Source organism: Mirounga leonina, unplaced genomic scaffold, assembly GCF_011800145.1.
Source record: "Mirounga leonina isolate KUSES-001 unplaced genomic scaffold, KU_Mleo_1.0 Mir_347, whole genome shotgun sequence".
NCBI lineage: Eukaryota > Metazoa > Chordata > Mammalia > Carnivora > Phocidae > Mirounga > Mirounga leonina.
This window is the reverse complement of record NW_023270696.1, coordinates 893,694-921,405: the sequence shown is the minus strand read 5'-3', so window position 1 is coordinate 921,405 and position 27,712 is coordinate 893,694. Positions and strand designations below refer to the sequence as shown.

The window sequence follows — 27,712 nt, the reverse complement described above, 5'->3', positions numbered from 1 at the left end:
GATCTTCAACTGAACAAACCTAAAGTTTACACTTCCATTTTAGAGGTACAATTAAAAGTATGTGGACTTGTACATTATTGCAACACTCTACTCTGTGTTCATGATATCAGTACCAGGATCTTTTACTTGAATTTAAATTTGACAATTGATTTTCTTCTCCCCCTCTCCCCAAAGGGGGACATTGAGACTTGCCATGTAGGACAATAAGCAATTATTTACAAATCACACCTTCAGTCACTACTGGAAACATAATTCTGATGATGAACAGAATTTGAGAAACTTTATTCCTGAATGTTTTTATAGAATATTACTGAGAACCTGTTATTCATGAAAGAGTTTTTAAAAATAACCTTTTTTTCTGTTTTATAAATTCCCATTGCTACATAATAGTATTTCAAGATATTTTAGCTTTTAGCTAAGCATTTGCAGTTTTTCATTTGTTGAAATTCTACTCATTTGCACATTTTTGTCAGTCTTATTTCAAGCTAGTGCTCATAACCCTAGAAACCAAAAAAATCTTTGCAAAATTCTGTACCTAAAAATTTTTAAAGCCTCCTATTTCACATGTCTTTCCATATAAGAAAGTTTTGTGAAATTTTTGTGTAGTCTTCAAATATAGTTAAGGTACAAAATTATAAATAAATTGCATGGTTTTTATACAGCTTTAATAAGTGTCAAATAAAGTACAGATCCAAAATCTTTAAAAAATACAAAAGTCACACTTAACCCTCTAAACTGGGTCTCTCTCTTTCCAGCCATACATATGGTGGGTACCATGGAAAGAGAAAATGTGAGTTTCCCCAGCACAATTGTGTTGCTGTGCTTCTCAGATTATCCATGGCTAAGAAATGCCCCTCTTTGGAGTGGTCCTGGTCTCTTACATCCTCATCCTGATGGGGAACAGCTCCATCATCTTTCTTTGCATAGTGGAGCCCAGACTCCAGACTCCCATGTACTTCTTCCTGGACAATCTCTCTGTGCTGGACCTTTGTGTCACCCGCACCATTGTGCCCCAGCTGCTGGCCAACCTCTGGGGGGCAGAGAAGACCATTGCTTCCTGGGGCTGCATCACCCAGGTCTACCTCTTCCACTGGACAGGATGCACTGAATGTGCCTTACTGGAGGTAAGGCTTTTGATCGCTACATGGCTATCTGCCGGCCCCTCCAGTACACTCTCATCATGAGGCCCCGGGTGTGTTTGCAACTGGCAACTGCTGCCTGGTCCAGTGGCCGGGCCAACTCAATGCTCCAAGCTACACTCATTCTACAGCTCCACCACTGTGGTCACCATACACTCAACCACTTCTTCTGCGAAGTACCTGTCCTGATCAAGCTGGCCTGTCATGACATCGCTGCTAATGACCAGTCCCTGGCTCTGGGAGCCATCCTTTTTGCACTGAAGGCTCCTCGGCTTGTGCTAGTCTCCTACACATTCATTGCCAAGGATGTGTTGAAGTTACCTTCAGCTGACAGAAGGTACAAGGCCCTCAGCACCTGCAGCTCCCACTTGGAGGTTGTCATCATGTACTTTGGACCAGCCATCTACATGTACCTCCAGCCCCCTGCCAATAGCACCCAGGCCAGATTCATGGCCTTCTTCTACTGTGTTATCACCCCACTGCTCAACCCACTCATCTACACCCTGAGAAACAAAGATGTGAAGAGAGCATGCAAGAGGATCCTACAACCCCAGAGTGAGGTAAAATCCTAAAAAAGGATAGAAGTCATAAAAAAGACAGGTAATCTCTGTTTGTCTCCTGGGCCAACCACATGCACAACTCAGTAAATATGGGCAAGTCTCTTTCCAAATGAAGGTTCAACAAAAAATTAAAAACAGATATACCCTATGACTCAGCAATTGCACTACTGGGTATTTACCCCAAAGACACAGATATACTGAAAAAAAGGGGCACCTGCACCCCAATGTTCATAGCAGCAATGTCCGCAATAGCCAAACCATGGAAAGAGCCAAGATGCCCTTCAACAGATGATTGGATAAAGATGTGGTCCATATATACAATGGAATATTACTCAGCCATCAGAAAGGATGAATACAGACAGGAAAAGATGGTGGAGGAGTAGGGGACCCTATTCCAACTGGTCTTTAGAATTGAGCTGGATATCTACCAGACCACTCTGAACACCCACGAAATCAGCCTGAGATGTAAGAAGATAGATCTGGATCTCTACAAACAGAATATTGCAGGCAGTTGGTTTCAAGGTATGAAGCAGTGAGCCGTGATTCCCCGGGCAGATATTGGAGAATAAATGGCAGTAGGAGGGAGCCAATCTAGCCGGATACTACACCACTGGTAAGCGATAGCCTCCCACACTGGGGACAGGGCACAGACTCACAGACCAGTAGCGGTGGGGAAAGGACTTTAGGGCAGCCCCCCTGACAGAAACTGGAGCAGTGGGGCCCCACGTGCAAATTGGGGGTGGCTGGTGGTTTTAGAAGCACAAAGGGCAGAGACAAGCCCGACCTGGAAGAAAGACTGCGAGCACTGCAGAGGGGCGCACAACCCAGGATGCTGCAGTTTATAGCGGCACAGACAGAAACAGAGATAGTGTGGCCTGGAGAGTTCACTGAAGAACAGACTGCAATATCTCTGCTCTGAGGCAGAGGGTTGGAAATGGTCTCTTCTGCTCTGACTCTCGGAAGAGACATGGAAAGCCACCAGGCAAAGCCACCAGAGAACAAAGGCCCTGAAAAACCGGTTTTCACTGAGCCCATCCCCAGCCACAGGGGGCAGGCAACTCTGCCCAAACAGGGTTGCCTGAGTAACAGTGTGGCAGGCCCCTCCCCCAGAAGACAGGCTGGGAAAACAAGAAGCCAGCAACCCTAAGGTCCCTTGAAAACAGGTGCATCTTGCTTGGGTTGTGGTCAATAATTTGGACCCTATACATTCCCTCCACCACCCATCAACAGAACGACTAGGAGGAGGAACCCCCAAAATAGGAAAGACTCAGAGATTATGACTTATGCTGCAGATTTACAAATGGATGCAGATATAACCAAGATGTCAGAGATAGAATTCAGGCTAGCAACTGTGAAGACAATAGCTAGAATGGAGAAATCAATTCATGGCAACATAGAGTCTCTAAGGGCAGAAATGAAAACTGAATTGGCAGAACTTAAAAATGCTATCAATGAGATCCAATCCAATCTAGATAATCTAAAAGCTAGGGTAAGTGAGGCAGAAGAACGAACTAGTGACCTGGAAGACCATTTAATAGATAAAAAGGGAAAAGAAGAGGCCAGGGAAAAACAACTCAGAATCCATGAAAATAGAATCAGAGATATAAGTGACACCATGAAGCGTTCCAATGTCAGAATTATTGGAATCCTGGAGGGGGTGGAAAGAGAGAGAGACCAGAAGATATATTTGAGCAAATCGTAGCTGAGAACTTCCCTAATCTGGGGAATGAAACAAACATTCGAATCCTAGAGGCAGAGAGGACCCCTCCCAAGATCAAAGAAAACAGGCCAACACCTTGGCATGAATAGTAAAACTCGCAAATCTTAGAACCAAGGAAACCATCTTAAGGGCAGTTAGGGGGAAGAGATTCCTTACGTACAGAGGGAGGAACATCAGAATAACCTCAGACCTATCCACAGAGACCTGGCAAGCCAGAAAGAGCTGGAAGGACATATTCAGGGTACTAAAGGAGAAGAACATGCACCCAAGAATACTTTATCTGGCAAGGCTATCATTTAAAATGGATGGAGAGATGCAGAGCTTCCAAGACAGGCAGAAACTGAAAGAATATGTGACCACTGAACCGGCCATGCAAGAAATATTAAGAGGGTTTCTATAAAAGGAGAAAGACCCCAAGAGTGATCTACAACAGAAATTTACAGGGACAATCTATAAAAACAACATCTTCACAGGCAACATGATGAAAATTAATTCATATCTTTCAATAATCACTCTCAACGTGAATGGCCTAAATGCTCCCATAAAACGGCACAGGGTTGCAGATTGGATAAAAAGATAGGACACATTCATATGCTCTCTACAAGAGACTCATTCTGAACCTAAAGATACGTCCAGACTGAAAGTGAAGGGATGGAGATCCATCTTCCATGCCAGCGGACCTCAAAAGAAAGCTGGGGTAGCAATGCTTATATCAGACAAATTAGATTTTAAACTAGAGTCTGTAATTAGAGACACAGAAGGACACTATATCATTCTTAAAGGGTCTATCCAACAAGAAGATCTAACAACTGTAAATATCTATGCCTCCAACATGGGAGCAGCTATCTACATAAGCCAACTGTTAACCAAAATAAAGAGTCATACTGATAACAATATGTTAATTGTAGGAGAACTCAATGCTCCACTCTGAGCAATGGACAGATCATCTAAGGAGAAAATCAATAAGGAAACAAGAACTTTGAATGATACACTGGACCAGATGGACCTCATAGATATATACAGAACATTCTACCCTAAAACAACAGAATACTCAATCTTCTCGAGTGCACATGGAACTTTCCCCAGAATAGACCACCTACTGGGTCACAAATCAGGTCTCAACTGATACCAAAAGATTGAGACTAAACCCTGCATATTCTCAGACCACAATGCTTTAAAGCTGGAACTCAATCACAAGAAAAAAATTGGCAGAAATTCAAACACATGGAAGCTAAAGACCACTCAGCTCAAGAATGTTTGGGTCAATCAGGAAATCAAAAACAATTCATGGAAATCAATGAGAATGAAAACACGTTGGTCCAAAACCTATGGGATACTGCAAAGGCTGTCCTAAGGGGGAAATACATACCCATCCGAGCCTCACTCAAAAAAACAGAAAAATCCCTAATTCACCAACTAACTCTACACCTTAAAGAACTAGAGAAAAAGCAACAAATGATGACTAAGCCACACATTAGAAGAGAAATAATTAAAACTAAAGCAGAAATCAATGAATTAGAAACCAGAAACACAGTAGATCAGATCATCGAAACTAGAAGTTTGTTCTTTGAAAGAATTAATAAGATCAATAAACCACTGGCCAGACTTATCCAAAAGAAGAGAGAAAGGACCCAAATTGATAAAATTATGAATTAAAGGGAAGAGATCACCACTAACACCAAGGAAATAGAAACAATTATTAGAAATTATTATCAACAACTATATGCCAATAAACTGAGCAATCTGCATGAAATGGAGGCCTTCCTGGAAATCTACAAGCTGCCAAGACTGAAACAGGAAGAAATTGACAACCTGAATAGGCCAATAACCAGTAACGAGATTGAAGCAGTGATCAAAAACCTTCCAAAAAACAAGAGTCCAGGGCCTGATGGATTCCCTGGCAATTCTACCAAACATTCAAAGAAGAAATAATACTTACTCTCCTGAAGCTGTTTCAAAAAAACAGAAACAGAAGGAAAACTTCCAAACTCATTCTATGAGGCCAGCATTACCTTAATCCCCAAACCAAGCAAAGACCCCATCAAAAAGGAGAATTTCAGACCTATATCCCTCATGAACATGGATTCCAAAATCCTCAACAAAACCCTAGCTAATAGGATCCAACAATACATTAAAAGGATCATCCACCACGACCAAGTGGGATTTATACCCAGGATACAAGGGTGGTTCAACATTCGCAAATCAATCAATGTAATAGAATACATTAATAAGAGGAGAGAGAAGAACCATATGGTCCTCTCAATTGATGCAGAAAAAGCATTTGACAAAATACAACATCCTTTCCTGATTTAAACTCTTCAGAGTATAGGGATAGACAGAACATTCCTCAAGTTCATAAATTCCGCCTATGAAAAACCCACAGTGAATATCATCCTCAATGGGGAAAAGCTGAGAACCTTTCCCTTAAGATCAGGAACACGTCAAGGATGCCCACTCTCACCACTATTGTTCAGCATAGTACTAGAAGTCCTAACAACAGCAATCAGACAACAAAAAGAATTGAAATGTATTCAAATTGGCAAAGAAGAAGTCAAACTCTCTCTTTTTGCAGATGACATGATACTTTATGTGGAAAACCCAAAAGACTCCACCCCCAAATTACCAGAATTCATACAGCAATTCAGTAATGTGGCAGGATAAAAATCAATGCGCAGAAATCAGTTGCTTTCTTATACACTAACAACACAACTGTAGAAAGAGAAATTAGAGAAACGATTCCATTTACAATAGCACCAAAAACCATAAGATACCTCGGAATATATCTAACCAAAGAGGTAAAGGATCTATACTCTAGGAACTACAGAACACTCATGAAAGAAATTGAGGAAGACACAAATAGATGGAAAAACATCCTATGCTCATGGATTGGAAGAATACACATTGTTAAAATGTCTATGCTACCCAGAGCAATCTATACCTTCAATGCCATCCCAATCAAAATTCCAATGACATTTTTCAAAGTGCTAGAACAAACAATCCTAAAATTTGTATGGAATCAGAAAAGACCCCGAATCGCCAAGGAAATGTTGAAAAAGAAAAACAAAGCTGGGGGCATCACGTTGCCCGATTTCAAGCTATAGTACAAAGCTGTGATCACCAAGACAGCATGGTACTGGAACATAAACAGACATATAGACCAAAGTAACAGAATAGAGAACCCAGATATGGACCCTCAACTCTGTGGTCAAATAATCTTTGACAAAGCAGGAAAAAACATGCAATAGAAAAAAGTCTCTTCAATAAATGGTGCTGGAAAAATTGGACAGCCACATGCAGAAGAATGAAACTCCACCATTCTCTAACACCATACATGAAGATAATCTCAAAACAGATGAAAGACCTCAATGTGAGACAGGAATCCATCAAAATCCTAGAGAACATAGGCAGTAACCTCTTTGGCATCGGCCACAGCAACTTCTTTCAAGAAACATCTCCAAAAGCTAGTGAAACAAAAGCAAAAATGAACTTTTGGGACTTCATCAAGTTAAAAAGCTTCTGCACAGCAAAGGAAACAGTCAGCAAAACAAAGAGGCAACCCACAGAATGGGAGAAGATATTTGCAAATGACACTACAGATAAAGAGCTGGTATCCAAGATCTATAAAGAACTTCTCAAGCTCAACACCCATAAAACAAATAATCAAGTCAAAAAATGGGCAGAAGATATGGACACTTCTCTGAAGACATACAAATGGTTAACAGACACATGAAAAAATGTTCATCATCATTAGCCATCAGGGAAGTTCAAATCAAAACCACACTGAGATACCACCTTACACCAGTTAGAATGGCCAAAATGGACAGGGAAAGAAACAACAAATGTTGGAGAGGTTGTGGAGAAAGAGGAACCCTCTTACACTGTTGGTGGGAATGCAAGTTGGTCCAGCCACTTTGGAAAACAGTGTGGAGGTTCCTCAAAAAGTTAAAAATAGAGCTACCCTATGACCCAGCAATTGCACTCCTGCGTATTTATCCCAAATACACAGATGTAGTGAAAAGAAGGGCCATATGCACCCCAATGTTCATAGCAGCAATGTCCACTATAGCCAAACTGTGGAAAGAGCCGAGATGCCCTTCAATAGACGAATGGATAAAGAAGATGTGGTTCATATATACAATGGAATATTACTTAGCCATCAAAAAGGATGAATACCCAATTTTTACATCAACATGAATGGGACTGGAGGGGATTATGCTAAGTGAACTAAGTCAAGCAGAGAAAGTCAATTATCATATGGTTTCACTTATTTGTGGAACATAAGGAATAACATGGAGGACATTAGAAGGAAGGGAAAAATGAAGGGGGAAAATCAGAGGGCAAGATGAACCATGAGAGACTATGGCCTCCGAGAAATAAACAGGGTTTTAGAGGGGAGGGGGCTGGGGGGATTTGTTGGCCTGGTGGTGGGTATTAAGGAGTGCATGAATTGCATGGAGCACTGGGTGTTATACACAAACAATGAATTACGGATCACTACATCAAAAATTAATGATATGGGCGCCTGGGTTGCTCAGATGGTTAAGCGTCTGCCTTCAGCTCATGTCATGATCCCCGGGTCCTGGGATCAAGTCCTGCATCGGGCTCCAAATGAGTGTCCATGAGTTCCAAGAAAAGATTTCCCATCTCTTAACATCACCCACCCTGATGTTTAGAGAAACTCTTCCAACTAGAAGGTCCTCAGTTCTGTAATCTCAAGTGGAGCAATCCTGCTCCTTTTTGACCCTCTCCAAATGTCTTGTTCTCAGTGGAAAGAACGAGTCCACACATCAGTAGGAGGGTAAGCAACACCATCTTTTCAAATCCCTTTCTATAAAAGCTCCCATTTACCAGATAGTGTACAAGAAAATTTGCTGAAAACTTTTGTACAGATCCCAACAAGATTTTTAAGTAAGAATTCATTGGATTGATCACATATATGCAAATCATTTTAATCTCTCCTGTCTCTGAGCATCTCAGGTGTTCTCTCCTTTCTCAAACACCTTATCACTCCATAATTTATCATATTCTTACCTCATCAATAACCTCACCATCCATCCTCGATGATTCATTCAAGAAAATAATTTCAGGGGTTCCTGGATGACTCAGTTGGTGGAACATGAGACTCTTGATCTTGGGGTTATAAGTTTGAGCCCCATGTTGGGTATAGAGATTACCTAAAAATAAAATCTTAAAAAAAATAAAGAAAAAACAATTTTCAACCTCCCCATAACAAATTTCCTTCACTTCTCTCAATTAATTCGTGACAGATATGATTCAGTATGTTTTATATTTCTTATATATGTATGAACCAATTCCTTCATTTGTCTAATTTCTCTATTTCAATATATGCTTTTGAAGATTAGAGACAGCCCTCTTCCATTGTATACTGATCAATAAATATTATGTTCTAAGTGCCCAAGACATATCTGACATAGAGCAGAGATTGAATAAAGGTTTGAACTAAGAGTTAAATACAAATGAGGTCCCCACTCATTGGTGATCAAAAGCACATAATGTCCCCACTGAGTTTGTTCTAGACATCTGCCAAAGCCATGGGCAACTCCGTTTGTTGAGTGATGCGTACTTTTGATCAATAAAGAGGTGTGGATGCCAGTTGAAACAGACTTGAAATAGTTTAATACTGCCACTTTATTCTCTTTCCAGGACACTATTTGAATGTATTTATTACCTAAACAAAATTTAAGCCCCTCCTTTCCTATATGCCTTCTTTCTTCTATGCATCTGAGCAGAAACTGACTTCCCAGCCAAACATTTAGGAAATAGAAACAAAAGCTTTGCTCAAAGGGAGGCATCTGCTTCAAATCAGTGATGGCTTTGACCACTGCACCTTCTCTGACCTTTCCCAGGGCACAGAAGTCAATCTAGGATGGTATCCAGTCAGAACTCCATTAGCTCATTTGAATCAGTTTGATGGACAACTTTTCTCTGTCTATATAACTTCAAAGAGCAAGCAAGCTCACTTTCCACTCCCCCCAAAAAAAATTCTGAAAATGTGACATGTTGTATCTGTTGTAACTTTTGAAATTTATCTTTCCGGAGAAAAGGGATGGAGAAAAATCAGTACATCAGCAAAATCAGTCATCAGATTACTTTTCTTTTCTTTTTTTTTTTTTAGTAGATTACTTTTCTATCACAGTTTAGCTTTTGACATTAACCCTAACTTGTTTTTCTGAGAAAAGGGGAAAGCATTCATGAGAAGCATCCAGGAACCTCCTTCATGGAAACTGAACAATAGTTTTCAGAGGGTACTCTTGGGAGACCCCGGACAAGAACGGCAGTTTATTTCTGCAACAGGAATTTTTGGACCACACTGAGTTTTGACTTACAAAGGGAGATAACAAAGAGTAAAACCAACTGGCTGTTCAGAGAACTGACAAGAGATTATGAGAAATAACGTTTGCACCTTGGGTATAAACCAGAAACTCATATACACAGGGTCCATGCAACACTTTTTAAAAACCCACAAGAAATTTGCTTTTATAGAAAAGAAGTAATTGGGAAAGGTAACAGAAGATTGGACTATAATCCCATGTCCACAAGCCAATGTGTTCTCTGCCCTCACCAAGTCTCCCTGGAATGTCAAACATCCTTGGTCCAGGAGGAATCAGCAGTGCCTCAATGGATGTCCCTACCCTCTCTGTAAGAGTTTTATTCACTCGGGGCGCCTGGGTGGCTCAGATGGTTGAGCGTCTGCCTTCGGCTCAGGTCATGATCCCAGCGTCCTGGGATCAAGCCCCACATCGGGCTCCTGGCTCAGTGGGGAGCCTGTTTCTCCCTCTCCCTCTGCCTCTCTCCCTGCTCATGCTTTCTCTCTCTCTCTCTCTCTCTGTATCTCTGTGTCTCAAAGGAATAAATAAAATCTTTTTTTTTTAAAGTGTTTTATTCACTCACCTGAATCCATCCTCAATGTAAGAGCATTTCTGTTGCATAATGGGAGGTCAGGGCTCTGCACTTGGACTCTTCAGGTGCATTTCTTTGGCTGTAAAAAGCCTGTGATTCTTTTCTTAGCTTTCTTTGCTTATACTCTAGGTACAAAGATTTCCACCAGGCAATTTGCTTGGTCTTAGTAAGGGAAACATGTTTATAAATCATAGTTAAAGTAGATTACATCTGCCCATATCTCCTCTCAGATGTGGGATGGATGAGTTTTCTAGAATGACTCTCAGAGGATGAGCTAGCCTGTCTTCATGTTACCCGCAAAGTCTTGGAGTGACTTACCTGGCATCCTGCTATTGCCTAAATGTTTCTGTCCTCCCAAAATGTATATATTGAAACTCTAAGCACAAATATGATGGTATTTGGAGATGGGGCCTTTGGGAGGAAATTAGGTCATGAGGGCTCCACCCTCATGATGGGATTAGTGTTCTTACAAGAGACACAACAGAGATTATATCTCTCTCTCAATATCTCTCAATCTCTTTGCCACGTGAGTACAGTGAGAAGGCAGCCATCTGAATCCCAGGCCTTCCGGGCCAGCAACTCCATCTCAGACTCCCCAGCCTCCAGCGCCATGAGAAATAGAAGACCGTGAAGCTACCCAGTGTACGGGATCTGTCATGACAGCCTGAGTAGACTGAGACTCCCTGCACACGGGCTGTAGACACCTCTGTCCCTTCAGAGATGGGAGGGGATGTCCTGAGACCGGAGGGGCCCCCAGCAAGTATGCCTCTCCCATTGCAGATAAAAGGAAGTTTCAGGAAGTAACACATAAAGGCTTACAATAAGCCAGCAAGAACTGAGCAGTACCTCAGGTGATAGCGTGACACCACAGTGAGAGAAAGAAGTGAGGGGACAGGCATGAGTGACAGATCACTCAGTGTCTCTATGACCAACAGATACTAGGGTGGTCTGTAGTGATCTGCACTTTCATGTTTCCATGCTTATGCGTTTAAAAAAAATTAGCTTGTTTGGAAATAATTAATTAATTAAAATTTAGGTTGTTTGGGTGCATAAAATCTGTCAGAAGTGCCTGCCCTCTAGAAACTTACTGCCTCATATTGCACACACTCAGACCCTAGATAATCCCCAAAATAATACTAATCAAGTCAGCTTTCATAGCAATCCCAGAGCCTTAATGATGGAGTTAATTTTGTTCATTTCTATCACCAGTGGCCTCACCCTGCAGTTTTGAAAAACCACCCACAAAAGCAAAAGTTTAGGAAAGGGCACTTGAAAGAACTACTCTCAAATTATCCACTCAAAATACTATAGCTCTGAAACCAATGAGGCATAAAAGACTACGGGCTGAGAGAGCAGGTGGGAGTGAAGACAGTTCTCACCAAGGAAGTGGTAGCCCCTCAGTGTTTTCAGGACTCTGAGTCCACCTGCGTTGGGCTCAGGATGGAGTAGAGGAAACGGACTCTGCAACGCAGATGCTCCCACCCGTAGGCACGGAGGTCCCTATAACTGGAGGGAAAAGAGAACACCAAGGCAAGACGTGAAACTCAGCAGAACTTTCTGATTGAGGAAGGAGTGGGAAGGATGTTCCAGGAGAGGAAGGAGCTCCTGGAAGGATGTAGAACTGAATGGGGAAAAAAAAAAAAAAACTGGCTTGTCCCAAGATTCATGAGAACCTCACTCCAGGAGAATGTCAGGTATTTCAGGAGTAATGGGAGGAAGTGAGACTCTAGCATGATGGGGCCAGATGATGAAAGGTACTCTTTTTTTCCAATTTAATATTAAATGGGAATTCAGCTTTTAGTCGCCTAAGTGATAAGCTCAGCACAGAAACCATACCAAGACACAAAGCCCAGAAATTCTCTTCCCTGAATCACAGTTGTCGGAAAGCAAGTACAAAATAAGACAGCGGTCTTCAAACACTGGGGCCCATATGTCCTGTAAAAGATTTTGGGAGAGTAGATAGTTTCTTGAACATTTTAAAGTTGGTGTCATCGGTTTACACACTTGCAATGGAGTATATTGTGGCATCTTCTTTACCAGGTATTTGTTGTAAGCATGTTTATCAGACTTTGGATTTGTAGGTTAGTTTATTCAAGGCTTTGAAAAGGTCTCCCAACTAATTCTATCAGCTAATCCGCCCTCATTTTCAAGCCAATTGGGCAAATTAGATTTATATTTCATTGGAGAACACATGTCTTCCTGCTTTTTCATTAAATAAGTGTGTTACAAATGTACCCCTGCAACCTCCTTGTCAAGTCTGGATTCTAATCCTGACACAGATATTGACAGAGAGAGGAGACACGGAGGAAAAGTAAACCGATGTGGACTGACAGGCATGGTTAGGTGAGAGAGGGAAGGCGTGGGGTCTGAGGTATTTGTCGCCTCCAGGTAACCAGGTGATGCTGCCCTCAGCACTTCCTACCTGAGCTCTCTGGGGACTCGCTGCCATAAAAAATCACCCTTGGTTTGCACTATGAGCAGTGCCTCTCAGTCTTGTTCAGGATGGTGAAAGGCATCCTCTCTGCCATGAAGTAGAAGGCTGATGGTGAAAAGAGAACTGTCCGTGGGCTTCTGGGCTCTTGGATGCATTTTGGGAAAAAGAACATGGGGAAGTTGAAGCATACCTCCCTCAGTATCTCTCGAACACGGTCGTTCGGTTACTGGGTAATACCTCCATGCAGCCTCTGGGGGTTCCAGCCATTTAACTTTGGAACAAAGGATGGGACAGGAGAGAAGCTATGTGGCTCCTAATCTTGGGAATCGTGAAAACAGCATTACCTGGAAGATACACAGCTACTCAGTGAGCAAAGCTTCTTACTGCTCTGCCCTGAATATCTGAAATGATTCCCCAGAGCAGAACGAGGGGGAAGGAGATGGTGAGGGGCTCTCACACACGGGGATTTCAACAGGCTCAGAATCCCAATGAGTCTCACCAGGGAGGCTTAACGAACACCAGGGCACAAGGTGTGGCATCAGAAAGGCAGTGTGATAGCTCATTTCACGTCCCTGTTTCCTGAAGGAAGCTCACCCAGACTTTACCGCTGATGACTTAGAGCTGGGGAGGAACAGAGCAGAGAATGAGTGAGCAACGTAATTACAGAGGGTGGTGCAGGTGTTAACAAAACTTCCTGTGGTGATCATCTTGTAATACATACGTCATCACAATGTGCACTTTAAACACACACACTGTCCTATGTCAATTATACCTCAATAAAGATGAGCAACAACAGCGAAGAATGAGTGAGATCTTGATCAGCCCATGTGAGGGAAAGCGAGGTGCCCATTTTGCTAACACGCTGACATACACATGTATATATAACATTGATATAATATGCATTTATAGAACATATGGTGTAACTTATAATTAGAAATGTAAATATAACTTATAATATATAAGTGATATAACTTAGGTCACTCTTTGATAAATCCTAGCACTGGGAGAAAAATGACCCCTTTCTCAAAAACAGGAGCATTTGTAAGTCTTATTCTTCTTCTTTTTTTTTAAGATTTATTTATTTATTTGAGAGAGAGCAAGAGAGAGAGAGGCATGAGGAAGGGGGCAAAGAGAATCTCAAGCAGACTCCCCTCTGAGCACAGAGCCCAGCCCCAGACTCCATCCCAGGATCCTGAGATCATGACCTGAGTCTAAACCAAGAGTCAGATGTTCAGCCAACTGAGCCACCCAGGCATCCTGCAAGTCTTATTCTCAATTGTCAAAGAATTAATGATAAGATCTAAACTTACTTATTGATTTCACCTTTGTCTACTTTTTTCAGCATAAGCAGTAGCTCCTTTGTGAAAATAGCAGTATGAATCCACAAAGGCTGATGGCCCTGGATATATACCTAATTATATAAATTACATAATTACATAATTTACTTTTCACTTGAAAAGTCTGCTTAATTTCTTTCTGATTGAATACACGTGTTAAATATGCATCCCTGTGGCATCCTTTCCAGGTCTGGATTCTGATCCTAAAATAGATATTGCACAGAGATAAGAAATAAAGGAAAGGTAAAACTTTATCTAATAGATATGTAATTTATATGATATACATAAATTATATATTTTATATCTATACCCTATAACATACATAAAATATACAATTTGCATTTTATATTTACATAATATATCATGTGATTTATAGTAGAAATGAGTGTATATTTTACATATGCTACTATACAGAATTCTGGGAGCATGGAGAACTGGACAGAAGGACACGCTAACACATGCATGTTGGAGGACAGAGTTCTGGAGGGACAGAAGGTGAGCAGGTAGGGAGGAGATCAAGTCTGGAAATCCTGAGAGCCCCTGGCAGTCCTTTCTGACTCTCTAGACGGAAACTCTCATTTGCTTCCTGCCTCTCACATCTCATCAAAGCCAGAATAGCTGTATCATAACAACAAGGCTTCTTATTTAAAGGCTTTCTCATCTATCTGGATAATATTTATTTTATTTTAATTTAATGCCCTATTTAATTAGATTCCAAGCAGGAAAAGTGATAGATGATGTGGTCCAGTATCAATGCATCCTAAAGCAGGTAAGATGATTATTATTTGTATTTTTCTTCTCCTGGACTCCCCTAAAACATTTGACTGTCTCTACACAGCCCGTTAGCTCCGAACTCTGTCAGATTTACTGAATAATTACAGCAATTCTCTGGAAGCAATTATAAATTAACCATTCTGGCAAAACCTCTCAGAGTGACAAGCCATCAGCAAACTCATCATGTAGAACTCAGGGTCATACTCTCAGATGATCTGAAAATGTTTTCTAAAAGTGTAAAGTTTCACAAACACAAATGAAAATCTGCCATGATAAGTTAACTGTCACACTATGTCTCTCTTAAAGGTACTATTTGGTCATTCTTGCCTTTTATTCTCTTTTTGTCTTTTTTAAAATCTTAAGTCTTTAAATATCTTTAACTTATATTTCCTTATTCTCAAATCTTATATTAAAAGACTCTAATTTTTTTTTCTCCACTTGTTTTTCCTGTTTGGTTAATCTGAAAACGCCGGATTATAAATCAAATTTAAATTTTGAAACATTTTTCCCACTAAAGCAATCCTTCCTTTTTTCTTTCATTAATAGCTAACTACTTTTTTTTTTTATATTTACAATACCTGGCAGAAATGAGAGCATAGACACTGATTCATGTCTGAGTTTCTGGCATAAAATAGCCTGAAATTATTATTAATCCATGTACACTATCTGATGATTTTACTACTTATGTGCTTTTACTGAGACGCATCAAATTTGGTCCTTGGTTTGTTTTTCATTTCAGTTGATTAGAATGGATTCCAAAGAGACCAAATCATAGGTGCTACTGAATTATGATCTAATAATCTTGTGTTTATTCCAGAACAAAGATCTTGCCCATAAATCCAGGAACGTGGTCACAGGTAACCCTTCAGACATTACACGAACCGATGAGTCATAGGACCTGGACCCCGTGTGTGGACATTGCCACCGCACAGGGCAGGTCGAGGGTACCGCATCAAGGTATGAAATGAGTTGCACGTCCTGCTGAAGACGCGACAGATACAGCTCAGAAGTGTGGCTGAGCATCATCACGTCTGCCAGTGGACGTCCCAAGGGCATTAAGCTTGGTGAGGGTAATGATGAGGCACGTCCAGAAGGAACGGCTCGTCCCCACACCTCTCCTGGTCAGTGTTAGGTCCTGTCTGAGTCATTCTCTCTGCTCTTTGCTTCCCTTCCAAATCCTTCTCTCAATTGTATTTCCATAGTCAGGTAATAATTTCCATAATGTCTGTTTTTCTGCACCACTGAGGTATAATTTACATTAGACAGAAATTACTCATTTTTATACACAATGAGATAAACACAGCACTGTGAAATACCATTTCGATCTAGCCAGAGAACACTTCAGTCACCCCAAAGAGTTTCCTCAAAGGCCAAGTCAGTCTGTTTATACTCTATTTATCCCCATCATCGCTGCATGGCACCAGGGGAGAATTCCTTTCACGTCTGTTGACGGGTCGATGGGAGGAAAACAAGCAGGCGGGAACGGAGAGCTAGCCAGCCACTTATAAAATGCTGTGCCAGGAACCACACTAAGGTACTCGCAATCTTATTTCAGTTTTTCTCACAACTTGGTGGTCAGATACTATTATTTCTACTTTACAGATGAGAAGACTGATCCTCAGGAAACCTACTCATTCAAGGTCCAGTGGTTAGCATGTGGATGCTGGGGTTTGAATCCCATTCATTTGACCCCAAATGCCCATTTTTCACCACCACCACTTACTGGTCTCATGTTAAATAACTATTGTTCTAGAGATGTTTCTTCTGGTGATCAGCACAAATCTTTGTCTCCTTTACTGTAATCTTAACCACAGCTAAAATAAGAAGAAATTCCAGAAATGTTTACCAACCGTATCACACCCTCTGCCTCCACAAGAGAACCTTCCCATTCACTCCAAGCAGAACGAGACTCCCTCTTCTCCACTGACTATAATTTTTTTGATCATTAAATGTGTCCACATGCTCACTATTCAATTATTAATGTTATGTCCATATCCACATGGACTGCTTCAGGTCACATTCTTCCAGAGGCTTGGATTATTAATACAACAGCTTTATTATGGCCCATAATATAATAATGTTAAGAGAGAAACTTCACGAACTCTTGAAAGGTCTGTCAAGATTAGGTTCAGCTTCTTAAAACATAAAACCCAAATCAGTGCTATAAACAAGATGGAAGGTTATCACTCTCACATCAAGGACCCAGGGAGCCAACAGCTAATGCATGTCTGTGATTATTGGGTGCTCTGGCTCGTGTGAATGTTCCATCACTCTTAGGGTGCAGCTCTGACTTTCAAGTTTGCTTCAAGGTTGAACATGGCTACTAAGTCTCCAGCCATCATGTCTACATTGCACATACGAAAACAAAGAAAGACTGACAAATATCTCAGCCAACTTTCCCAGCATCTCATTCATCTTGTTGTCTTCCCAGGTCTATCAGGGAAACTGGAATATATAACTCATGGAGTGCCAGGGTCTGTGGACAACATGTGGGAGCAGAGATATCTGAAGGGAGGTGATGATTTGCATCACATGAAAGGGACCCTGTGTCAGTCTTAGTCACAAGAGTGTCCATCTACACTCTTCCAGCATTTTCTGGCACAAGACTGTGGATTCCATCTCTCTGTTTTCCAACCTCACAGATATCAAAGCCTCTATGTCTCTGAGAATCATCCCACCTGGACATCAAGACAGTTCCTAAGACATTCCACATCTCTCATCCCGCTCTCCCAGGGAGAGAACACAGCAGAGCAGTACTTAGAATGGGGGAATTCCCCCAAATTTATCCCCCAAGCACAATCTCCCCTCTTCCTCTGGGTCAGGCTTTCTCTCCTCTGTCTAATGCTAGACAAAACGCTTCCCAAAACCCCAGAACATAAAAATGAAGCCACGGCCATGACCTCATTTTAGTCCGACTCCAACATCTAGAGCTACCCAAAGATGATCGAGTTGACACCTAGAGAGGATAAGTAGCTGCCCGAAGGTGTCATTGTCCATGGTGGTTTCTAGCACCAGCTTTTATTCACGTGAATTACAGTTCATGAGTTAACACACACACCACTTCGTGCTGACTGTCCACCAAAAGGCTTGCTGGCTATCCCTTCCTCGTGACAAATGGAACAGGCAGCTGAGACCACGTGTAGTAGTCAGAAAAAAATTCAAAGTTATTACTCTGTGCCAGTCACTGTCCTCAGTGCTTTACAAAAAAATCAAACAAACAAAAACCAGCTCATTTTACCTTTGCAAAAAACTATGAAGACCAAGACTACTGTGTCCTATACTTTCCTGATCACATGAGCGCTGCACAGAGAGGTTAGGTAATCTGCTCAGAGACACACAGACAGTGAGTGGCTGACCGTGGTGCTGAGTTTGTGCCGTGGCCACACTCTCATTGAATTACATGCTATACTAGTTACTCTTCCACTCCAACTTTATGGACGACACCCACCTGCTCTGAAGAGTTAAAAATACAGAGTCTTCATTCTTCATTATTGGTCCATTTCATCTGGTCTTCTAAGATTTACCATTAATTGCAAGTACTCCAAGCTCACACACTACATCAATTACCAGCTAACCCCTCAGACACTAATTAACCAGAACATCAGGGATAACTTCTCAGCAAAGGAGGACAAGGTTTTCCTCTCAATGTCTGGGGAGAAAGAGCAGAGCCCTTATAGCAATGAATGGAAAGAATGAGGTCAAGTGTAACCTGAAAGTAATTTTGAAAGGAGTAGGGATGGCTTGTCACCTAAGAAGCATGTATTCAGAAGTAACCTCCACTGCATAAATATATAAGCTAGCTGCTCCATGGTATCAAAGTCTCTGCAGGTACTCCAGGGACCATGGCTAGAGGAGATCCACGGACCTCCTCATTACCCAGAAAAAGTCCAGAAAGCAGAGTCTCCCCAGTGAGCAGACTCTTCCTCTTGTCTGAGAATAATCTCTCCACACTTGCTCAGAGGGTGAAACTCAGGTGAGGGCAAGGTCCCAGCAGCCTCATCAGAGCAAACAGGTTGTGTCTTCCTGGAATACAAAGAGCTTTTGCAATGACTCCATTCTTAAGCGCCCCTCCCCAGCTAAGACCATCACAAGCCAATAAAGCTTCCATTCCTTAAGCAAATACTCCATGGGAGCCAGCGAACCAAGGAGGTAAGTGGTTAGTCCTCAGCATGAACACTGGTCTATGCTGGAGAGCAAGGGGACATGAGATGGAGGAGACGTGAGTCAATGAATAGTGGCCATAATTAAGCAGAATGTGTAAATTTGTGTACTTCAAGCTAGAAAAAGCAGGTAGGAGCAGAACAGGCTGCCCCTGCTTGTAGGTAGACCGACTGTCCAATATTCATCAGAAGAGAGGAGGTTGTTCACACAGTGTATGAGGACCCTTTTTCATTTCTACCTCTGTTCAGTATTTTTTTTTTTAAGATTTATGTATTTATTTAAGAGAGAGTGCATGAGTAGGGGGAGAGGAGGGAGGAAAGGGAAAGAATCCTCAAGCAGAGTCCATGCTGAGCACAGAGCCTGATGCAGGGCTCGGATGTCACAACCCTGAGATCATGACCTAAGCTGAAATCCAGAGTCAGTCACTTAACCGACTGAGCCACACAGGGGCCCCACTACCGTTCAATATTTTTGAAAAACTTGTGTCATAATCACAAAAACAATAGTAATCCCAGTATAGCCCTATAAAGAGAGCAATGGAGTGAGGAAAGCCAAATATTACCAGCCCCAGAGAAAGAAAGTTTTGAGGCAAAATTTAGCAGGAAATTGAAATATTGAAAGAACAAAGGTAGGCAGTGGCCTGTGTGGGGGGGAGCAGGTGTCTGCAAGAGGGGTGTTGAACAAAATAATCATGCTGTAAAACAGGACAGTTGATACTTTGATGGCGGGGGTCTCCTGGGTTGGGGGTTAGGACATCTATGGGGAGGTAACTTCCTTCTGGATAAACCAGCAACAGGAGACTTAAATAGCTGTCCCCATGGAGTCATAGTGGGGTGCTGACCTGTGTGAAAAGCATGTTCCTAATCTTCATGGACTTCTTGGTTTTCCCAGAGTTACTGAAGGAGGACATGAAATAGCACGTGCGTGGTTCCTGGTATACAGATGGAGAGGTGATGGGTGTTCACTCAGTGCTGGTTTACTTCCCTTCCTCTCATACTGCTTGTTACGAAATACTTGCATAATCTCTACGATTAAGGCATTTTGAGGAAGTACACTTCAGCCCTCTTGTGGGGATATGTGGGTATCAATGCTCCTCCAAGCCCTTTGTACATGGGAGCTTGCAGGGATGGATCCAGTGAGCCATCAGTGAGGATGGTTTGAAAAAAGCAGAAGCTGAGCTGTCCTGTGTGACATGAAACAGCATTCCTGGCAGGAGGACTCAGGGTAGGCAAAGGACTAGTGCAGGAAGAGCAAGGCCTGGGGACAGACGGGCCGGTGACTGCGCACACGGACCTGGTGGAGGACAGTTAGCAGAACACACAGAGGCTGTGCCTTCAGACTCCTCCTTGCTGTGGCAGCTCACTTCCTGAGTGTCGTCTTATGGGAACTGCCACTCAAGAGTACGCATGCCATGGGGACAGGACTGGAAACTCAAGCAAACCCTGAGAGAAGTGCTTTTGCTGTGTGTGATGAAGGGAAATGTCCCCAAGACTCAATACCCTTGTTCTGACCTTGACAGTTAAATGGGGCCTTCACCGGTTTATCTGGTTGGTGGAAATTTTAGACTGAATTTTAGATTGAAGAAAGAAATCTTGGACTAATAGGGCAATAAAACCCCGTATACAAATGGTATACATTCCCACAGCTCATAAGTTTATTCCTAGATGTCCTTTCCTGTTTGTTGGAGTAGGGAACATGTTCTGCTGATTTCCAAGAGGAACTCTTGGTAATAAAAATATATGACAGTAGGAGATTTATCTACACATGTGCATTTATCTATGGGTTATAGGTCATACATAGAATGATACAGATCACAGGGTTTTGTCAATATGTTCAAAATCTCCCTGGTCTACCAGTAGGTGTGGCGTGAGTCCTGTCATTGACATATCTCATGGCGGCTGCTAAGACAGAGAGATGGGACAGTGGTCAGAAGAAATGGCAGGGCATTCAGTGTTAGAAGAATACAACCCTACTCTTGCCACACAACTGTTTAAGAAGATGGTTGTTTCGTTTTTAGGTGATTGGAACACTTAAAGGTATTTCTGCTCTTAAGACCTGAGTCTTAGAAAGACGACTCCAGGGCGCCTGGGTGGCTCAGTTGGTTAAGCGACTGCCTTCGGCTCAGGTCATGATCCTGGAGTCCCAGGATCGAGTTCCGCATCGGGCTCCCTGCTCGGCAGGGAGTCTGCTTCTCCCTCTGACCCTCCTCCCTCTCATGCTGTCTGTCTCTCATTCTCTTCGTCTCAAATAAATAAATAAAATCTTTAAAAAAAAAAAAAAGAAAGAAAGACGACTCCATTGGCAACGTGAGTAGCGGGTTAGATGAGAGGGGTCCAGATGGTGGTTCTGGCCAAGGACAACAGATGCAGGGAGACAGATAGCGTGTGCTCCGACATTAGGCTAGTGAAGCCGATAGGATGTCACTGATGAACTATGACCAATGAGGACTGTTATCAGAAATAACACACCGAGTCAGGGTAACTGATGCAGAGGCAGCCAGGAATAGGAAGGAAGGTGCTGGACTGAATTTGGAGGAACAGCCGACAGGGTAAATTTGTGATGCTCCAGTGAACAGTGTCAAAAAGGGGATTAGACGTCAGGGAAGAAGTGACAGCTAGAGACCCAGATCTGCAAGGACTCTGCTGGAGTGTGACTGTGGCAGATGTGGAAATCACTGTGTTTATCCTGGGAAGCAAGGCAGTGCCCCCGGGGAGCACCTCTATCTGGGTGATAGGAAGGGGTAAGGAAGTCAAGGGAGTTCAGAGGCTGGATCCGAAGCAGTTCCAAAGTGGACAGAGTGTGACCACAAGGCATCCGATGCAGAGTGAGAAAGGTCAGGTTGAGCTGGTGCCCAGCTCTGCAGTCCACCAGTGTGTGTTTGTGTGTGTGCACGCGCGTGCATGCACGCTGGGTATACTGAACTGGAAATCTCAGTGTCTCCTCTTCAATCCCCTCCCCCTTTTCTCCTGGGTGACATTACTCTCCTGTTTCTGTCATTCTCTTCTGTCTCAGTGATGTGCGTGCATGATGTTCCTGCTCTTTCAAAAGCAAAGTACTAAAGAGAATAATGGTTAAGAGCAAGAGCTTAGCTTTTGGTCTTGGCTTTACCATGTGCTGCTATGTAAGTAGTAGTCTACAGTAGACCAGTCATCTTGCCCAAGCCACTCTGCCCAACAGCAAAATGCGGGTAGAAACATCCCCCTTACTGAGTCATGAAAGCACTAAGTAATCCCAGCATCTGGCTCACAGGGAGTGTTTTGTAATTTGCATTCCTTATTAAGTGTGACCCATACCTACCCTCTACCTTTCTTAGTTCCTCCATCCTTGTATATCTTTCCTCACTATCCCTGCAACATTTCCCTTTCTTGTCCAGTGTAGACTCTGAGAAGAAACTTTGGAATCAGAAACCTAAGAAAGGGAAATGGTGTGATTACTTTTCACCTTGAAAGTTGGACAAGCCCAATTTTGCCCCTCCCAGCTCACTGAATCAAAAATGTGTCCTGAGCTCCCATTAGAGATAAAATAACTGCATTCTCTAAGAGTCACCCAAGAAGTAGTTTCCAAAGAACAGTGGGAAGAAGTGTAACAACTGGGCGTTCCACAAGAATATTGGAAAGAGTATGTAGTTTTGAAACAACAGAGAAAATAGTTTGCACTTAGGTATCCACTGAACCCCCAGAGTTGGAGCTATTTTCAAGTAATACCAGGGTTCTTAAGAATGCAGGACTTGGAGGGGAGGACAACACTTGTTTATTGCCACAGCACTGAGTAGATCTCCATGACGTTATAGTTTATGCATAAAGCACCAAATGAGGAGCTAAGAACGAATCCTCCATAAATTACCTGCACACAGGATTTAATTTCTTCTCAGCCTCTCATGCACTCTATCATCGCCATCATGAACTTGAGGGTTTGTGGTCCTGGGAAGAGAGTAGGGGGTGGGGGCTGATGGACCTCAGTGGAAGAGAACCATGAATCAGCAGGTGGCCACCCAGTTGCTTTCTAGAAGCTGCAGAGTCCAAAAATCAAATCAGCTGTGTTTTCTGATTGCAAGAGGAAACAGCTGCTTGGCAACAAAATTGTGGAGGAAACCTAGATGTCACTCAAACAGCCCGATAAATGTTAGCTCTAGAGGCAATCTGATCCTTCAGAGAAAACTCCAGGGGCTGTGGTTCTTACACATTCCAGATCTTTCTCCCGATGCTCAAAACCCTATGTCCCGGGATCTTATTAGGTGCCATGACCAAATCAACAGCCAAAGTGACTTAGCTCCTTCACGCCAGGGTCTCAGAGGATCTTGGATTGTACTTTTTTTTTACTTCAAAGTGCATGATAGTGCTGCCTGTGTGTGAACAGCCCTAGGAGAGAGACCAGCATGTGCAGATAAGCCAAAGAGCACCTCTTCATGGTGACAGAGCCAGATGTAAGCCTTAGCAGGTGAGTCGAGTGTGCTTCTAACTTGCTTGATGCCGTTTCTCACCTCCCTCCTACAATCACTTCCAAAAGGCAAAGCCAGAAAGCCAAAGAAAGTGGTCAATTCCCTGCCAGCGAGTGCGTAGAGAGAAATCAAACGTTGTAACGGTGATGGGGCATAAAGCAGACTTTGACCAAACCGGAAGAAAATTCTTATTTATTTTTGATATGCTTCCACAAACATCAAGCTGCTCTATCATCCCCAGAACTTTGCAAGTATTTTCTCCCCACGTGGCAGATGCAGAAATCAAAGTTCAGAAAGATTAAATGGCATAGTCAAGGTCACAGAGTAGGAGGCAGAGCAAAACACATGGGCAGCTGCTCTGCCTCCTGGTTCTGACTCCCCCATATCTCGGGGTCTCCACGGAGGTAAGACAGGATGCAACTCTTTGGGAAAGCTCAGGCACAGCCATGAGGAAGCCAACTAATTCTTGTTCTCAGGTTTCATTCACTTTGACTCATCACAGGCTCCAGAGAATGCCTCAGCATGAGAGGTGACAACCAGAGCTTCCTGGGGGATTCCCCTAAGGAATTCATCCTTCTAGGTGTTTCTGACAGGCCATGGCTGGAACTCCCCCTCTTTGTGGTCCTCCTGGTGTCCTACATTCTGGCCATGTTGGGGAACATCGCCATCACCCTGGTGTCCCGGCTGGATCCCCAGCTCCACAGCCCCATGTACATCTTTCTCGGCCACCTCTCCTTCCTGGACTTCTGCTACACCACCACAGTCCCACAGATGCTGGTCAACAGGGGCAGCTCCAGGAAGACCATCAGCTACGGTGGCTGCACAGTGCAGTACGCCATTTTCCACTGGCTGGGGTGCACTGAGTGCATCGTCTTGGCTGCCATGGCCCTGGACCGCTACGTGGCCATCTGTGAGCCCCTCTGGTATGCCGTGATCATGCCCCTCCCTCTCGGCCAGCAGCTCGTGGCTGTGGCCTGGCTCAGTGGCTTTGGCAGCTCCCTAGTTCAGGTGGTGCTGACAGTGCAGTTGCGTTTCTGCGGGCAGCAGGTGCTGAACAACTTCTTCTGTGAGGTGCCAGCCATGATCAAGCTGTCGTGTGCAGACACCGCCGTGAACGATGCCACGCTGGCTGTGCTGGTGGCCTTCTTGGTGCTGGTGCCCCTAACGCTCATCCTTCTCTCCTACAGCTTCATTGCCCACGCGGTGCTCAGGATCCAGTCCTCCCGGGGAAGGCACAAAGCCTTTGGGACCTGTTTCTCCCACCTTGTGGTGGTCTCCCTCTTCTACCTGCCTGCCATCTACATGTACCTGCAGCCCCCTTCCAGCTACTCCCAAGAGCAGGGCAAGTTTATCTCCCTCTTCTATTCCACAATCACCCCCACTCGCAACCCCTTCATCTACACCCTGAGGAATAAGGATGTGAGGGGAGCTCTGAGGAGACTCCTGTCAAGGACCTGGAGGTTCTGCAGGAGATGAGGCTCTGAGACGTGTCAGTCTCCATGGGTGACAGAAGCCTGGGCGAGCGTGTTGTGTGCTGAAGGGGTCGATACCTTTTGTGTTTTGAGAGATTCGAGAGCCCCCCAAGTCCCCATCCCAACGTTTCACCTTCTGTGTGGCCATGGTACCTAAAACCCCACCTCTCCCAATAGCTTTTGTTCTCAGGGGCCGTATGTCTTTAGGAGTCGTTTAAACAGAATTGGTGTTCAATAAGTATTTGTCAAATTACGTCATTTCTACTTTCCTAATTCTTGCCCTGTTCCATCTTCCTATTTTTCCTTATTTTTCTCCCATTTGTCTCTTTCCAATCTTCCCTCTTCCATTTTCATTAGTCCTAAGGATACATAATGTGAAACTGAATCATAATCTGATATTACTTGTAATAAATTTATGTTTGTCTCCATATATTTATTTTTTTATTTTTTGTTTATATTTTTATTTAAGTTCAATTATTAACATACAGTGTATTATTGGTTTCAGAGGTACTGGCCTGTGATCCATCAGCCTTATATAATATCCAGTGCTCATTACATCACATGCCGTCCTCAATACCCATCACCCAGTTACCCCCTCCCCTCGGGCAGCCCTCAGTTTGTTTTCTATGATTAAGAGTCTCTTATGGTTTGTCTCCCTCTCTGATTTCTTCGTTTTATTTTTACCTCTTTTCCCCTATGATCCTCTGTTTTGATTCTTGGTTTTGTTTTTTTTTTTAAAGATTTTTATTTATTTGACAGAGAGAGACACAGCAAGAGAGGGAACACAAGCAGGGGGAGTGAGGGAGAGACAGAAGCAGGCTTCCCGCGGAGCAAGGAGCCCGATGCGGGGCTCGATCCCAAGACCCTGGGATCATGACCTGAGCCGAAGGCAGACGCTTAACGACTGAGCCACCCAGGTGCCCCGATCCTCTGTTTTGATTCTTAAATTCCTCATATCAGTGAGATCATATGATAATTGTCTCTCTCTGATTGACTTATTTCACTTAGCATAATACCTTCTAGTTCCATCCATGTCGTTGCAATGGCAAGACTTCATTTTTTTGATGGTTGCATAATATTCCCTTGTATATATGAACCACATCTTTATCTATTCATCTCTTGAAGTGCATCTCGGCTCTTTCCACAGTTTGGCTATTGCGGACATTGCTGCTATGAACATTGGGGTGCATATGGCCCTTCTTTTCCCTACATCTGTATGTTTGGGGTAAGTGCCCAGCAGTGCAATTGCTGGGTCATAGGGTAGCTCTATTTTTAACATCTTGAGGAAACTCCACACTGTTTTCCAAAGTGGCTGTAGCAACTTGCATTCCCACCAACAGTGTAAGAGGGTTCCCCTTTCTCCACAACCTCTCCTACATCTGTTATTCCCTGAGTGGTTAATTTTAGCCATTCTGACTGGTGTGAGGTTGTCTCCATATATTTAAATTCCATAAATTTTATGTAACTTTTTTTAAAAATTCCAAAAATGAATGGGATTACTTTCTTCTTCCTGTGACTTTAGGTGATGCTTTTTTTTCCTGAAGTTTGAGTTTCTTCTATAAGAAGTTTCCCCTCCATTGTCTAGAAATAAGCATATTTATTATGGATTCATAAGACTCTATATTAGATTTATGGGTACAAAGCAAAACAGCATAATATCTTAAAAAAATGCTCTAGTTGAGAATACAAGATATAAATACAATCAAAGTTAAGGACACTAACAGTTTAAATAACAAGTTCAAGGTCATCATAACAGCTAACATTTGTAGAAGGCTTCCAAGATGTACCAGATTAAGTGTATTTATGTATGCTATCTTGTTTAAAATAACCCCATGATGTAAACACTTTTATATTTTTCCATTGTCATAGGAGAATTTGATTATTGGAGAAGTAACTTGGCTGTGGTTGCTCTAATAACTGACGGAAGTGAGACCACTACTAATTCCCTACTGGCTGTCTCTTTAATAGAGCAGAGTCATGATACCAGCACTCTGTGTTTTTCACTTTTGTCATGTTTTTATTTATTTCTATTTAACTTATTCATTTTTATCCTGCTGCCATACATATCCCAGATACTAACATGACCTAGCAGAGAAAAATCAATATAATAATAATAATGACAATAACAACAAGAAACATATGACAGTTAGGACAAAAGGAAAATTGAAGAAGTCTTCCTGATAGTAAAGGCAAAGAGAAAATATATATCACAAAGCTACAGCATTTGATTTAAGAAATGTGGAAGAACCATGACTATTCCCATTTCCACGACCACAAAGACTTTCCCCTGGGCTGCCCTCCCCAGGTAATAGCTAAAAGCCCTTTAGAACCACCTTAGTGACATGCATAACGATGCATAAGAGCTTTTTCTCCTGCCTTTTCCTAATGGCTCAGGTCCAAGACATAATTCAACGAGAGCAGCACAGCATGGACACAAAGAAGTCAGTCCATACATACAGCTACATACTGATCCGACCTAATGTTACACACGTTGGAGAGGACTGAGGACTGTATTTCTTGAAACAGATGTGCCAGATTAAAGATGATCTTAAGAAAAAAAAGAAGGAGAAGAAGGTAGCGGGAGGGGAAGAATGAAGCGGGGGAAATCGGAGGGGTAGACGAACCATGAGAGACGATGGACTCTGAAAAACAAACTGAGGGTTGCTGGAGTGGGGGGTAGGGTGGGAGGGATGGGATGACTGGGTGATAGACACTGGGGAGGGTATGTGCTCTGGTAAGCGCTGTGAATTGTGCAA

General features: G+C 42.8%; 2 protein-coding genes across 2 annotated transcripts; both read left to right on the top strand.

Moving 5' to 3' along the window:
* The first annotated feature begins 757 nt into the window (after positions 1-757).
* LOC118026877 (olfactory receptor 2B11-like) lies at positions 758-1,711 on the top strand. Its single transcript, XM_035029916.1, is given in 2 exon segments — positions 758-1,125; positions 1,128-1,711. Coding segments are annotated over 2 exon segments (861 nt in total). The 5' UTR covers positions 758-848.
* A 22,269-nt stretch (positions 1,712-23,980) lies between these two features.
* Positions 23,981-24,960, top strand: LOC118026862 (olfactory receptor 2B11-like). Its single transcript, XM_035029902.1, has one exon. The coding sequence runs from the start codon at positions 24,007-24,009 to the stop codon at positions 24,958-24,960; it is 954 nt and encodes a 317-aa protein (XP_034885793.1). The 5' UTR covers positions 23,981-24,006.
* Positions 24,961-27,712: the final 2,752 nt, after the last annotated feature.